This window comes from Pseudorasbora parva, chromosome 10 (genome assembly GCF_024679245.1).
Source record: "Pseudorasbora parva isolate DD20220531a chromosome 10, ASM2467924v1, whole genome shotgun sequence".
NCBI classification, from domain to species: domain Eukaryota; kingdom Metazoa; phylum Chordata; class Actinopteri; order Cypriniformes; family Gobionidae; genus Pseudorasbora; species Pseudorasbora parva.
The window spans coordinates 27,510,218-27,526,725 of record NC_090181.1 but is presented as its reverse complement, the minus strand read 5'-3'; the positions used below and the strand labels follow the sequence as shown (position 1 = coordinate 27,526,725).

At 36.7% G+C, this 16,508-nt stretch overlaps 1 protein-coding gene across 2 annotated transcripts in view; it reads left to right on the top strand.

The window, feature by feature from the left end:
- The first annotated feature begins 3,906 nt into the window (after window positions 1-3,906).
- The window catches only part of ccdc85ca (coiled-coil domain containing 85C, a), a 66,406-nt gene continuing 53,804 nt past the window's right edge, over window positions 3,907-16,508 (top strand). Inside the window, exon 1 of one of the 2 annotated variants that reach the window (XM_067455703.1) lies at window positions 3,907-4,943. In XM_067455703.1, the coding sequence (XP_067311804.1) occupies window positions 4,238-4,943 (706 nt within the window). In that variant the 5' untranslated portion in view covers window positions 3,907-4,237. The remainder of the gene's footprint in view (window positions 4,944-16,508) is intronic. The other variant, XM_067455702.1, reaches the window with a different exon arrangement.

Genomic DNA, 16,508 nt, shown 5'->3' with positions numbered 1-16,508 from the left:
TGACTTATGTAGTCGTGCACTTTGCCCTGAATTTAATCATCAACCATTCCCAAACAAATTCACGTCTTATTCACTGCGTAGTGAATCGCAAAGCGGTTGGACCTCTATCATAACCCATCTCCTTGTTTGAGTTACGAGACGCGTCTTACATTCTGAGCAGCTGTGAGACACACACGGGTCCAAACGGCAGTTCTCAGACTGTAATTCATGTCTACCAGTAATGTTGTGCTGCAGTTACCCATAGAAACGATAAAAAATGCTCATTACAAGATGTGTTTAGTTTTTGGTTTAACCCTTTAATAGTTTTATAATGTTAACACATGGCTTTTGCTTAATTATACACAATTATACAAATGTATACAAAAATGCAATTGTTATTTTTTTATTGCAGTTGTAGGCTACTTCAGTGTAATGCAGTTATATTTTTGTAAGGGCAGCATTTGGACTTTATGCTATAATATGAAATATTAATTTCATATGTTTCAAAAGTCCTAATGATGCCCTTACCAAAAAAAAAAAAAAATAAAAAAAAAAAAACAATTCTGAAGTAGGACTGCAGTAAAAAAATAAACATAATAATAATAATAATGGTATATTTGCAGTATAATGAAGTATAGGCCATACAATACAGAACATTGAAGTTCAACAGGAGTAAGATAATACAACTGCAGTAAAATTAACTACAACGGTACACCATTGTAAACCCGGAAATCAGTTAAGAAATTTAAAAATTAAGTAAGCAGAACTTGCAGAATTTTATTTTGTAATCAAACATTTTAATTGCTCTTAACTTGAAATATTCGCGTAAGCTTACATTACATAAAAGCGGTAGCCTACATTTAAAATTAAAAACAAAAAATATTATGTAATAATCTAAAATTTGTAGTGAAACTTGACTAGTTTTAACTAGCTAATTCAATGGGATTATTAACTGCTGAAATTAGGACAGCAGTATAATATATTTAACATATTATTTGTTCTCAAACTAAGCACTTGATGGTAACCCTATAAAAAATATAGCAGAAACTCTTCTAAACTAACATAACAAAACTTTAAACACTTTGTCTTCCTCTTTACATTGATTTTGCTCACAAAAACAAAACAAAAACAAACAAAAAAATGATAATTTATTTTTGGAATCTATCCCTTTTGAGTGAAAACAGATTGTGTATAACAATCTGTGCATGTAACAAAAGTGCGTGTCAGCACATAACGTTGTTATTACATCAAATTAACACTTTAACAATTTTCAAAAAATATTATTGATTATTATCATCATCATCATCATCATCATCATCATCATCCTAACTTTATATAGAACAGAAAGAAAGTCAACATCAACAGAACATAAGTCTTAAAGTTAGGACTTTGAATGTACGGTTGGCTTTGAATGTACGGTTGGCTTTGAATGTACGGAAACTGAACAATAATCTTTGTTCCATCTGTTCTTGCTGTTGTTATGCAATCACATTACCAGTCCTATTTCAAACGCTTGGATCACGTTGTGTTGTTTATTTTATGGCATGTTCTGTTGAAACTGGCTTTGCTTTGTTTGGTGTATCAAAGTCCCTAAGTGTAAAAACTATTGTTGCAAACCTCAGGATTATGTTTATTATCCAGGATACTAATATTTTTGTTCTGTTTTGAGTCAATGTGACCAAAGCAAATATGCATATAGAAAACTATATTAAATCATAGCCTAGTTACAAATGGCAGGATTGCATACTGTATATACAAATTATATATGAAACAGCATGTGAAAATTAGGCCTAATTAATTACTCTTTTTTATTTTATTTGAATGAACTTGAAGTTGCAGTCTTGCTTGTATTGTAACTTGGTGTGTGTGTGAATGACTTTTTAACCCTTGTATTGGAAACATTATGGAAACAAAAATAGCCAGTCATGTGCTATATAATGGCTAATGTACAGCGTTCTTATAGCATGATGGACAGAATCAGACTATATAAGATAGTATTCCGTCAATATTATGTGTTGGAGTCCACATGCAGTTTAGGATATTCATTACAGAGGTTTTTGTTTTTAAGGTTTTCTGCAAACTCTTTGCAATCTCCGAGTCAGTTCCAGCCATTACATTTGTTTATATAAGTTATTATATGTTTGTCTGTTATCATATTGATGCCATGCTACAATTATTGTAAGCAATGTTGAGTCATTTTAGCCCCTAGATGGCGGTGTGTTCACATCACAACCCTAAAGTCCTCGTTCCGTATTGAGATCATTTGATATTCAAATGTTATTGTTCATTCATTTACATTACATGATGTTTTAACATATAAATAGGCAATTTACCGATGTTGCTCTAGTCTTTAATATCTACAGGAATGTTCCTGCTATTCTTCATTGTTTAAATGTAGGTCAGAAATTAGAACGTTATTATTAACGAAATTAAGCCCCATCTGAATGCTCACAGAAAGCTTGGTGGCTATTTTTGGAATATCATTCACATGAAAATTATGAACTGCTTTTGGGAACCGAATTTGACTGATTCCCTATTGGCTGAAACATGCCTACTCTTTTGCTTGTGTTCAACCCTATCATTTGTCATTCACTCATCTCAAGTGGTGTTATCAAGCACAGTGTTATAAACGCTACTACATTGTTGGCTTTATATTAATGTGTTGCTAACATTGGCAAATTGTTCCTTTTTATTTTATTTTATTTTTAGGGTTTAAATTAATTGTATTCTAATGCAATAATGTGTTTCAATAGGATCATGGTCCTGTGAAGCATTTGGGTCTTTGGAGACTGCATTATGTGTTGTTCTAGTGGCAGAGCCCATATCTTACTTTAAACTACATGGGCAATTTGGCTTAAAAGACCCCCCCCCCCCCCCCCCCCACACACACACACACACACACACAAAAAACGTCTTCTTTTTTTCACAGATAGGCATACATTGGTCCTTGCCTTGCATTGGATGTGCTGAGGGACCTGGCAGCCTGATCAGCTTGTGTTGCATTTTCAGATTATGTGAATTAAATCTGGAATCATATCATGACATTCAAAGCTGCTTCCTCCTGGATGAATTGGTGATAATAATATAAAAACCTAAATAAAAGAAAAACTAGCGCTTAATAAAACGATTTGCATAAATCTTAATGGAACAAGGGAATGGACCAATGTTGACGGGATTTGTTTTAATAAAAATAAAATGTGTTAGGTTAAGTTTAAGATTTATTTATATATTTGAACACAAAATATATTAAGTATAGTTTTTTTGTTACTTATTTAAAATTCTTAATTCATAATATGAATAATATGTAAGAATTATTCAATCTGATGGAATAGCCTACATTAATTGAAATTCTTAAAACTTGAAAAAAGGCTGAACAAATTTTGATTGTAGAATTAGCCAGGTCTCTATGTATTCAAACTCAAAAAATTATAATTTTTAAAAACATAGCCTACTGCAGTTACTATACATTGTTATTAATGGTTATTAATTATTGCCAAGATTGTGCCTAACTCATTTAATCGTTCTTTCTTTCTTTCTTTCTTTCTTTCTTTCTTTCTTTCTTTCTTTCTTTCTTTCTTTCTTTCTTTCTTTCTTTCTTTCTTTCTTTCTTTCTTTCTTTCTTTCTTTCTTTCTTTCTTTCTTTCACAAAAGCATATTTAGTGCAGTCTTTGTATGTTATCCCAGTTGTGAATTCCCTTTCCATTCACTCTCATTTATAAAATACACATGATTTATATATAAATATATTCATTTTAACCAATAGAAAGGCTTATGTATTAAGACAAAAACGTGATATTGAATGCAGCTCAAAGCAATTCGACTGTCTGATACGTCAAGCGCCCCCTATAGGACATTAACATTGCAGGCAATGCAGCGCGCGCGTCGCGTACAGCGCTGACGTCACTGAACGCAGAGCTGATCTGAAGCGCAACTACAGGCGCATTTTCTCGCCATTCATCTGCCTCAGCGGCCGGAGAGTCTCATCACTAGGCACAGTGTCAGAGAGAGGGGATTACAGCTCTATTAAAAATGAAATGACGACATAAAAGGAATTTATTTAAAACACGGCTTAGCGTTTACTTATCTTTGGGTCACTTACGTGAGTTTTGTTCGTTACGCGAGTCCTTCTTTCATCTCTCGAATAACTGGATTTAATTTTAAATATGAGTTTTAATATCGCTCGCGACGTTTTCGCGAAGGAATGATTAGAAAACCGTGACCAGATCTCTCGCGTCAGATCACTTTTAACGACAGGAATATGGCAAAAAATATTATAGACGTCCCAAGGGATGATTTAAGTAAGGTGTCCGATGAAGAACTGCTTAAATGCAGCAAAGACGAGCTGCTTAGGAGACTCAGAAAAGTGGATAGTGAAAAGATGAACTTAATGGTGGAACACGGGAACATGATGAAGGACGTCAACCGGAGGTTACAAGTGCATCTTCACGAAATACGGAGCTTGAAGGAGGTCAACCAGAAACTGCAAGAAGACAACCAGGAGCTTAGAGAGCTGTGCTGTTTCTTGGATGATGATAGGCAGAAAGGGAAGAAGCTGTCCAGGGAATGGCAGAGATTTGGCAGGTACACTGCCAGTGTTATGTGGAAGGAGGTTGGCATATTCCAGCAAAAACTGAAAGACCTAGAGACCAACCAGGAGAGTGTGATGAGAGAGAATGTGGAGCTCAAGGAGATCATCCTCATGTTGGACGATGAGAGGAATGGAGCTGGATCCAGGAGCTCCATAGACAGCCAATCCAGTCTGACCAACCTGAATGGAAGTTCTACCATTGTAAGGGATGTTGGAGATGGGAGCAGTACCTCCAGCACGGGCAGTGCTGGAAGCCCTGATCACCACCACAGTCATATTCACAAGCCTTCAGAGGGAAAGATAGTTTCTATCAGAAGGTCTATGGACGATCTATCAACCAACCATCTTCTCAGAAGCATACCGAATGGGCTCAATGGTGAGTTTGGGCTTTTAAATTGAGGGTTTCATGGAACCCTTGAACCCATGTCTCTCCCGAATGTTGGTGTTTTAGCTGCTCCTTTACATGAAGAACATATATTTAATGGAGATTTGATATGCAGACATATGGGTATCATATTGATACAATGAACCTGAAATAGTCTAAAGCATGTAGAAGTGGGTTTTTCTGGGTCCTTTTGGTGCACTTTTAACCGTGAAAATCTTATGCAAAAGTATCCAAATATAGAAAAGGATGCTGCCTCATAATTTTATGCCGATAAGTAAATGTATTTATTGAGACATACATAGGTTTCCAGGTAAACACAGACTACACAGGATCACTGGGACTTATGGCCTCAGGTTTACTTCATGTATGTGACAGTATTAACACGTGGTCAGCAACTTATCCGAACAGGCTGGAGCTACAGATGCTGTTGCACTAATTGCCTGAGCCTGTGAAGTCAGATCTAATGTGGATTTAATGCTGTCTTAGCCTTGTGGCTTTGGGACGTGCTGTCAGGTCTGTCAATAGACCATCAGATACCTCATTCAGAAATCAGACATTTAATTCCTAAAAATGTCTGAGAAACTCTATTGTGGTGGAAAATGATAGGCCCTACACTAGCCTAAGTTTAGGGTAAATAAGAATTTTAAAAGGGTTTGATAGAAGTCGCTTACACTCTCACCATGGCTCACCAAGAAACATTTCTTATGTTATTATCAATGTTGAAAACAATTGTGCTGCTTAGTATTTTTCTGTAAACCATCATTGCTATTTTGATAAATAAAATTCAAAAGAACAGCATTTGAAATAGATGAAGAATAGTCTTATGTAACATTCTAAAGGTCTTTACGGTAAACCTAATCTTTAAACCTAACCCCAAACTTTTGAGCCGTAGCGTATAAATCTCTATATATTTTTTGCAAGTTGTTACAGAGATTTATTGTGATGCAGTGTCTTTAGAGCCTCTAACCTGTGACCCAAGAGGGTGTGTATCTGCTATTACGTTGTGTACTTTATGTGTTTACTTTTGGTTTGCACAGACAGATACCAAATGATCATAGCGTAACATTTGACTCCTTAGTATTAGTTTAGTTCCATCCTTTGATGTGCAATGCACATTTTCCAGTGCAGCTAGTTTTGTTTTATTTGAATGCACAGTTACTTGTATAGTGGTTCCCCTTGTTCCACCATTTATTTCCATAATCCTCTCAGTAAGTTGTACACAGAGGCAATAAGAGCTTTACATTTGTTATTCACGTCGCATTTAGCAATTTTAGCAAATGCTTATTTTTTAAGCAACATAAATGAAGAATGCTACAATGCAATTTAGTTCAAGTTTCAAAATGAAAGGTACAAGCTATGTGCTGGGATTCACTCAGCATGTCTATTCAATCGGTAAGATTCACTTTAGACTAACAGTAGGGTTCTCAACTCATTCCCGCCACTTGACAGGTAATTAATGACAAGCTCACCTTTACTCCGGCATGTAAATGTAGCAGAAAAAATACCTGTTATATTTACTGCTGATAGTGTCAGCTGGAAGCATCTGGCATTGGTGAAGATGTGGCTTTTATGCTTATAGACTCTCAAAAGTGGTATGCGAGTACATTTTTTAAATTATTGTTTTTTATATTCAGTGTTACAGAGCGTCTGATACCCTTTTGCTATTTATTTAATATACCTTTGCATTCTATTGGATGTGATTATACCTTTGCTTGCACTTCTCTTCGTGTGCCGTCACTGGCTAGTGAGCAGTCCAGTGCCATTTGACCTACGCATGCCAGGATGCTTTCATGTGATTGTTCAGTGATCCTTAGTTTGTCTGCTGAGCCACAACTCCGCCTCCAGAACTTCCTCCCATCATGACAGGCCATAGCATCCATGCTGTCAGTCACGTCTATATGGAGTAAAAGTTGTTTAGACAGAAATGAGCCTTTTTGGATTTTCTTTAGAGTCGTAGTACAAATTTATGGATGTTTGTTTCCACCTCAGAGTGAAAAAAAATATCACTATGGAACTATATTTATAGTTGCATGTGAGTTATTTTCCTATTTTAAACTTTATTTCAGTTACCTTTTCATTATTTTATTTTTTTCTGAAGTTAAAACGAGCTTTCATTAGAATTCATTACTTCTACTTTTGAAAAAAAGTCTCTAATTGTGCAAGTGACCAACACAATCTCATGAAAGTGCACCTATAGCACAAATTGTATTTATTGTCACCCTTTGGTGTATTAAATGCTTTGAGTATTAAATGCCATAAAAACTACGTGAAAACTATGTGGACACAAAAAAAATATTTTTTTGCTTATAAATTGCACAATAAATACAATTTGTGCTATAGATATGCACTGTCATATGATTTGAATTAGAGGAAGATTCAATTTAACATATTTTTGAATTAGAGGAAGAAGTTTTTTAACATATTTTTTCCTTTTTTTTAAAAAATAGTGGTATTTACTAAGTTTAAGAGCTACTCAGAACACCTTAGTTAGCAGCCACATAGCAACACCCTGTCCCGACATCATGTGGGCTTATGCATAGACCAGCGTTTTCTTTAGAACATGTTAAGACTATTTTGAAAAAATCCTGTGATCCTTTCCAAACCGTGATGCATTCTCAGAACTGCAGTAGTGTTGTATGTAAGCCTGTGTTCAGTCAGGGAGGGAGATTAGGCTGGCCGGCGTTCTCTTTCCCAGGCCTGACCCCCCGATGAGTTAATCTGAGCCACAGGTTGCATCTCTCCTTGTTTACAAAACTCAAAACAACCAACTTGGACTGCCAACCAACTAGGATAACATTCCTGCTTCCCATTCCACATTGACCAAATGTGAAAGAGTTCCAATTCTTTCTTACGTGGCTTGCATTAAAACGAAAAACAGAATAACTTCTTTAATGCATAGAATCAATCAAAATATGCAAGTTATTTTGTTCCTTCTCAAAATATTTTTTTCTCCTAGTGCTGTATCTGGAATAGCTCCCTTAAAAATGAAAATTCTGTCATCATGTACTCATCCCCTTGTATTGTTCCAAACCTGTCTGATTTTCTTTCTTCTGTGGAAGACAGAAGAATGTTGAAGAATGAAAACAGTTTTGGTTACCATTGACTTGACAAACAAGACAAGACATTACTTTAAAATATCATCTTTTATGTTTTTTGCTCAGAATAGGGATGTCACGGTACCAAAATTCCAGTAGTTGGTACCAATACCATCAAAATATTACGGTACCAATTTCGGTACCACAGCAAAATGCTATTTTAACTATTTTAAAAATGTATCATGTATTATTTATGATGATAATCATTATAAGTAAATAATGCAAAACATTTAAAGGCTGTAGGCTGTTTAAAAGTAGCATTGCTTATTAAAAAAGACAAAGTGAAAAATAATCAACCAGAGGCATAATTATTATCAGTAGAGGCCTATTATTATTACATATAGATGTAGCTAAATCTACTGTAGCCTACAACAGTAGCCTAATATATTGTATTAGTAGTCTAATAAAATTCAATTTCAATTTTTTTTGAACTTTTATTTTGACAGGATGCCGTGAAGAGCTAGAGTATCTGTGTTCCTGATATGACAGTTTTCACAAATGAAACAGTAAACATTTTGGGTTGAAATATCTCTTTAAATGTACTCCCAAATATGTGTGTGTGTGTGTGTGTGTGTGTGTGTGTGTGTGTGTGTGTGTGTGTGTGTGTGTGTGTGTGTGTGTGTGTGTGTGTGTGTGTGTGTGTGTGTGTGTGTGTGCGTGTGTGTAGGTATATATAAAGCTCAAATATAGCTCAGAAAATATAAATATAGCTCAGAATCATTTTATGGTTAAGCCATCCCGAGACCTGCCTTTAAAGTATGTATCTGTCCTTTTGAGGTAAAAATGCTTCTGTCTTTCATGCTTTGAAAAGACTCTGGCCCCCCAGCAAGCCGCCAATGGACTGATAGTTTAGTGGCTGGGGTCGAGATTCTGTTTCAGAGTTCAGATAACACTCCTCCCTGACTCTTCCCACGGATGGAGTGAAAAGGCCTTCAGTTGCCCCCATTCAAGACCCTCCATCAAGCCTTTAGAGCCCTTCTGTGGTACTCAAAGGTACAGATGCCTGGCTTGTCATAAAACAGATCCCAATTTACGAGTGAAGCTTTCGGTGTGGGGGTCACCCCTTTGAAAAAAAGCCCCTTGTTTTCTTGCGTTTGATTGAACCTGAATTGGATTAAAAAGCATTGTTTTATTATTCATGGCAATGCATTCTAAATTCCGTTCACGGTTCTTTACCAATGATGGGAATTCCCTCAAGTAATCTGTGAGATAATTGAATTGTTCTCCTGGGAATGCCAAATATAGGACAACATGGCTGCACCTTTTAATTCCCCATGCCAATTCTTGTTTAGTCATGCTTTACCTAAGAGTAAAGATCAAAGCAATGTTAGTTAAGTTGAGTGACTCTGCAAGTGTGTGTCCTGGTTGAGGCCGTCTTGTGCTGTTGGTGCAAGGCATTGTTCTTTTAAAAACAAACAGTGTTGGAGTGAACCTCCCCGACTGCTCAGACTTGTCAGAGGAGGGGGTCTTTGGTTCTGCTGAATCTGAAGTTTACCGTGTTATTGCTTGTTCCCTGCCGCTCGTCTTTGCCTCATAAAGAAAATAATAATCTTATGAAGCATGCAAAGTCCCTGTGAGGCGGTTTTGCCAGAGCAAGCTTTAAATGGGCCTGTAATTGGGCTGTCCCACTTCAGTCTGCTGACATTTACAAAATGGTCTCCTGGGACCAGCAACTCTGAAGTGCTAGTAATGATTATGGCTGAGAGGAAAATGGTGTTTAGTTTTGTGTTTTAAAGAAAAATTATTAGTTCATTTTTACATTATTACATGCCTGGTTTCACAGACAAGGCTTAAAGGTGCACTGTCAGAAAAAAAAGGTACATTTCTGTCACTGGGGCGGTACCCTAAGGTACAAAACCAAAAAAGGTACTAATATGTACCTTTAAGGTTCTACTATGTACCTTTAAGGTACTAATTTGCACTCTTAAAGTACTGATATGTACCTTTTAAGGTACTGATATGTACCATTTGGGGGTGAGTAAGGTACAAAGATGTACCTTTTCAATTTTGGTACCACCCCAGTGACAGCACTGTACCTTTTTTTCTGAGAGTGTGCTGTATGTTTTTGACTTTACTAAAGCATAATGCTGCGTTCACACCGCACGCGAATGACACGATTCGAGTGATTTACATGTTAAGTCAATGCAGAGACGCGAATAGGCATTCTGCGGCGCGATTCGCGCGAATGACACGGCAAGGATCACGCGAATTGAGCGTTTTGAAAGCGTGAATCGCTTAAGTTGAAAAATCGGAACTTTGGCGGATATTCGTGCCGCGTTAACCAACACTCTCAGAAAAAATGGTTCAGTGCTGTCACTGGGGTGGTACCCTAAGGTACAAAAGTGAAAAGGTACATCTTTGTACCTTACTCACCCCTAAATGGTACATATTAGTACCTCATAAAGGTACATATCAGTCCTTTAAGTATGCGTTTTTGTACCTTAAAGGTACATAGTGGAACCTTAAAGGTACGTATTAGTAACTTTCTGGTTTTGTACCTTAGGGTAGGGCTGGGCGATATGGAGCAAAAAATATATCTCGATATATTTTGCTATATCTCGATATACGATATATATCTCGATATTTTTACAGGAAAAATAACCCCCTAAAAACTACAGCAAAAAAAAAAAAAAAGCCAAATACCAAAAAACTTTTTTTTAAAAAAATTGAAGTACAAAGAGGTAGTCAATTGCTTTTGCGACATTTAAAAAAAAAACTCCCTGATTACATAAATAATAATAATTTAACTGTAAAAGAAAATAAATAATATTGTCTTCTTTTCATTTATTTCATGCTTTCAAAAGATGAATCAAAGACTCCCTTTTTTACAGTTAAAGTAAACAGTAAGCATTTTGCAGAAAGATGGGGGCATGACTGAGATATAAATAAACTGTTTGTCATAACACCACTTCCTGTTAAATTTGTATCAAAATTCAAACAGTGATGTTTGTCATGAGTTTGACAAAATTCAAACTCATCATGCAGATCATGTAGGCTACACATGAGCTGAATTTCACTTCTTTTCCAGTTACAGAACGAAATATGAATGTCAGAAGGTAGGCTATATGATAATATGATACAGTACAACTTACAGAAGAGCACCGCGTGTCTCAGGACACTCGGGATGTCGCGTTTTTCCCTCTTGGTTAAAACGTGAATAGACCTATTCATCATAATCCCGTGATAAAGCTGACAAAATAATAATAGTAATGATATTGCAATACTTTTTAAATGTTTTCAAATGATATGCGATCATTTTGACATTTTAACCGAAAACTATGCGATCAGTTAGACACAGATCATAAACTGGCATGATTGCGACCGCGTCTCGCACCAATAGTGTCAATCACCTGACTGTGGGTGAAACGTGCGATTTGAACTATGATGAACATTAATGTTTCTTTATGAATTTTAGCAAGCAGTTGTGTTAGAAGGAAAACATGGTCTCTAAACTGAGTCCTGAACAACGTACGCGCTTGTCAACATGATAACTAATCCTCACCTGGTTGTGGAAGCAGCCGTGTTCAATGAGACAACACGCGAGGGGAGGGGGAACAAAGCAAGAGGCGGGAGGCGCGCGAGGCTTCGAGAGCACAACACAGAGAAGGCAAACAAACAAAGTGGCCGAATCAGAATTAAATATAAACAATATATCGATATATACGATATGTCCAAATCCATATCGAGCTGAAAAAATATCTCGATATATTTTAAATATCGAGATATCGCCCACCCCTACCTTAGGGTACCGCCCCAGTGACAGAAATGTACCTTTTTTTCTGACAGTGAATGAGGAGCCTGCTTACTGCTGTCATGTGGTGAAGTGACGGATGGGAAACCCATAGGGGAAACCCCGAGGCCAGAGTAATTTAAAAATACTACTATATCGTGTCACAAAATGACACGATACAGTAGTTTTTTAATAGTTTTTCAGGCGAGAATGTAGTTGTTTAAAGCTCAAATATGCGATTTATTTATTAAGAGAGCTCCTATTTGAAAATTTGATCTGCCGTTTTCGGAGGTGTGAGACCCAGGCGATCACCGGAGCTCAGCGCTCATCAACCCCGGTGAGAGCAGCCTTAACTCGGCTAGTCCTTCTGCTGACTGCCGCTGCCTGGCAGAACCCCCTCCCATGACGCGAATTCGCGTCTGTTGTGTAGTGAATGTCACACGCGAATGAAGCGAAATTCACGCGCGAATGAAACGAATGGATTCAAAATGTTCACGCGTACAACTTCGCTCGAATAGCGCGATTTATTCACGTCATTCGCGTGCGGTGTGAACGCAGCATAAGAATAATATATTTGCAGACATTTAGGAAACATGCTCACATACTTATTTCTCTAAAAAAACAAAACAATTTATTTTTTGGTGTAAAACACAGCATATTTCTCACATGTAAGCCAGCAAACAAACCAAATGCCTCAGCACCCATCTAAAAATCTCTATGAATGGGAGCATGTTAAATCAACTCATAAATCAACTCATCAACTTATAGTGTATGAGTCTCCTCGCCTTCCGTTGTCAACTGCGCTAGTTCCTGTTGCATGTCCACAGACATGAGCATCGAGTCTGAAGCGGAGGGGGCGGGGGGGAAACCCTCTCCAATATTTTGAATTTAAACTGCAGTATTCATTTCAACTGCTAGCTGTCAATCTTACATACTGCACCTTTAAGCTAGTCCAAGACTAAAATGCATGTTTGAGGTGTCTTAAATGAAAGCAACTTGCACTGACATATATTAAAAAATATCAGTGCCATTGTTTTGTCTCAAGCTGCACACCAGTAATGTACATTGAGTAAGACATACTTATGTAAAGGAGTTTTTTATGCAATGTTTTGTGGTCACTGTTGTGGTGTGATTCATATTTATCATCTTGATGGGTTTTATAGCTCGGAGTTGTGCTATGATAAAGATCAGAAACCATGATCATGAAACTTTGACCATGTCTAAGTGTGAATTAGAAGGAAGAAAAAGTGCAAAATAGCCTTCTTTCCTCTCACAGAACCTCTTTACATGTGTATAATCCTCTCTATAAACTCCTTAATCAGATTCTAAAATGTATGAATATATTTACACCTAACTTCCTGCATCACTTAAGTCTTTAGAAAATTGCCAATTTTTAAAGCTGTTCCTGAAAAAAACGTCTGCTTGGAATAGGGAGTATTTGAATAATCTTTTACAGAATTACCATTCAGGAAAGACAGAAGTCCATTAATGGAGAGAGCATTTTTTCTCAATAGCTTCATTGTGTTTCTACAGTAGTTTACGTAAATTTGAACATGGTGTGTCAAGGTGAATCATAGACTTGGCGTCAATTAGGTCAAGAGACATATAAGAACGAATAACTTTTAATGTAGTTCACATAATTTTGGTGTGAAGCATCTTGATGCCATATTTAAATAACACTTTCAGTCTGTTTCTCACATAAAGGTATCATGTCTTCAGAAATCTTGGAATATAGTTTATGAATCATGTTTACTACTTTTATGTTACTTTAATGGTGCTATATATATATATTTAGATTTTTTTAAACTTGGCATTTTAATTTACTTTTTAAATATATGGACAAAAGAAATGGAGACATCCTGTAAAATATATCCTTTTGTGTACAGCAGAAGAGTGATCTAAATATTAAAGTAGATTTTTGGTGTTTTTCCATAATGCTTTTGAAGGTTTAGCTTTTGTGCCCATCCTATGTATGCTGTGTGATTTAAAAAAATGAAGCATCCCAAGTGAGTGTTCTTTTCTGAGATATTTCCACTTGTGCGTATTGAAACAGTTGACTGTCCGGAGTTACTACATTCCGTGACAACAATAGTGGAAGTTTCACATTGTTACTGAGTGAATACTGCTGAAGGGGCAGAGGGGGGTGGAGGGGGTGTCAGGGTTTAACTGTTGAATTCTGTTGTATTCTGATGCGCAGAAAGTAGAAAAGCCGTCATCTGTAGTCAGTGAACTGGTTAACCCTGTCAGAGGGTTGAACAGATGTAAGGTAATGAAGTCACTACTGAATAAATACATTTACACATGCCTACATGAGCCTGAAATTTCTGCCCACCGAAGCAGAAAGAACGTCCATATTGAATTAATTAACCAGTCATATAAAATGTTTTAGTTTTGAATAGCTGCTACCTCTGTTCCTTCTCTTTTTGCTCTCCATCCATTTCATATCCCCTCCTCTCTTTTACCGTGTGGAAAATATGAAGGCAGTAGATGGAAAATAGGGTCACAGGGTGGGTGGCAGTACTGGGTAAGTGGTGAGTGCCATAGCAACAGTAATTATCAGCTGGTTGATTGATCATGTAGAGCAAGATAGGGTCGGCACTGTTTGTATTCCGAGATAGTGGGTCAGGAGACTGGAGGGCACTTCGGATGAGATGATTGAGAGTAGGTATGTTTGGATTTCTTGACCACACAAAGGGGATACTGTCAGTATGTGACATTTGTGGAGGATTTTGGGTCTATTTTCTCATATTTAATGGATTTAAAAGGGATATTTTCACAAATAAAATGTTGCCCTCAATGTCACCAGCTCAATACTCAGGCTGCTCTTTTACAACAAAACCTTGTGTTGACCAGTTGGCTGTCAAGCTTCAAAAAAGAATGAAACTTAAAGCTGTCATATGATGTTGTTTTTATATTTTATATTTGATTATAAACATGCTTTAAAGTTAAAAAAAAAACACATGATTTTTTAAATAATGGACATTATTGCATATATAATGGACCTCTATTCCCAGTCTGTCTGAAATGCGCTGATTTCTACGAAGCCCCTTCTTCCAGCTCAGAATGCTCTGATTGGCCAGATGACCCAGTGCGTTGTGATTGGCTAAACACCTTAAGCGTGTTTATGCGTGTGTTTAAGCGTGTAGGAAATGTAATGCCTCTAACCATAATAATCAGCTTCAGCTTTCAAGGCTTTAAACAATTGTAAAAACACAGTTAATAATGTCATCAGTTGCAGCGGCAATAGCCCGGAGCTATGCCGAGTTCGCATCCCGAGTTTGAATCCTGGCTTTGTCGACTTTTCCTGATTCCATCCCCCTCTCCATCTCCAAGTTTGCGTCCTGTCATCTTTATAATTAAGGCAAATTGAAAAAAAAGGATTTATTTTTTTAAAGATGCTGGTTTTACCATATCAGTTCAAGCCCAAAATGCTGATGATCAAGCCAATCGACTTTGCAAGCACAACATGAGAAGAACGTTTCACAGTGGGGCTGAAACTGACAGTTTTTTTAAATCGATGAATCTAACATCTATCCGATGAATTGAATAGTCTAACGATTATTCTCCTCAACCCATGGCCATGTCCTTAAAACCTTGAAGTTTGACCATGATTGACAGAGCATTATTAAATCAATAAGTCCAATTTCCACACTTTAGATCGGGCTTCATATTTTTGTAACTACCCGAGTCTAAGCTGCCATCATTGGGGAACATAAACAGTGCAACGCATGCATTTAAATTGATTAATTTACTTAATTGATTATGTCAATATGTTGTTCAAGCCCTATTTTACAGTGGTAACTAGTCTTTGTATATAGCCGGCATTATACTTTCCCAGGTTCAGGAAGCACTACAATTTACTGCCTACAATTCAAGCCATGTCTGTTTTCTTTGTGTATGCCTTTGGATGGGCATTATGCTGATATTTCAGATTGTGACGTAGACATTTGAGCAAGTAATATCCAGACTTTGATCAAGGCATTTTTTTAAGGCATTTTTCATAAGTAGATTAAGGGTGTTTTCACACTAGCACTTTTGGCGTGCACCAGGGTTCAATTGACGGCAGGTTAAGTAATAAAAAATAATATTCCAATCAATCGCAGATGAGAGATAAATCATTGTGTTTGTCTGATAAAGACATTTTGCGAGCCCTGTGAGACAATCATTCAAAACACGTTGACGCTTTCAAAACAATCCCTCCCTCATGTGAACTGACAGGGGAGCAGAAGCTCATTAAATATGCAGATCTTATCCAATCCTAGCCGTGGGCTTTTACTTCCAGGTCTTCAGTGCGGCACGCCCATAAAAAAAATAATAATAAAAAAAAACAGCGTTCTGGAGAGAGCATCATAACTAGGGTAGAATTAAGAAAGATTACTTATTCTTTATGATGTTTTATAATGTAAAAAACACACAAACGTCATTAGTTGACCTCAGACAACAGTATAAAAACACACACACGCACGCACGCACGCACACACACACACACACACACACACACACACACACACACACACACACACACACAAAGTTCATGACCCCTTTAAAATGACACTGGATCATCATTAACTTTTAGATGCATAAACCCAAAGAGAAACAATACTGTGCTGTCAATAGAATAAAATACTTATGATTTATTTCATCATTTCCAGTCTTTATAAACCATTAAATGTTTTTAATTGAACTACAGTTAATACATTTTTTAGCTATATTATTATATATTATATTTGT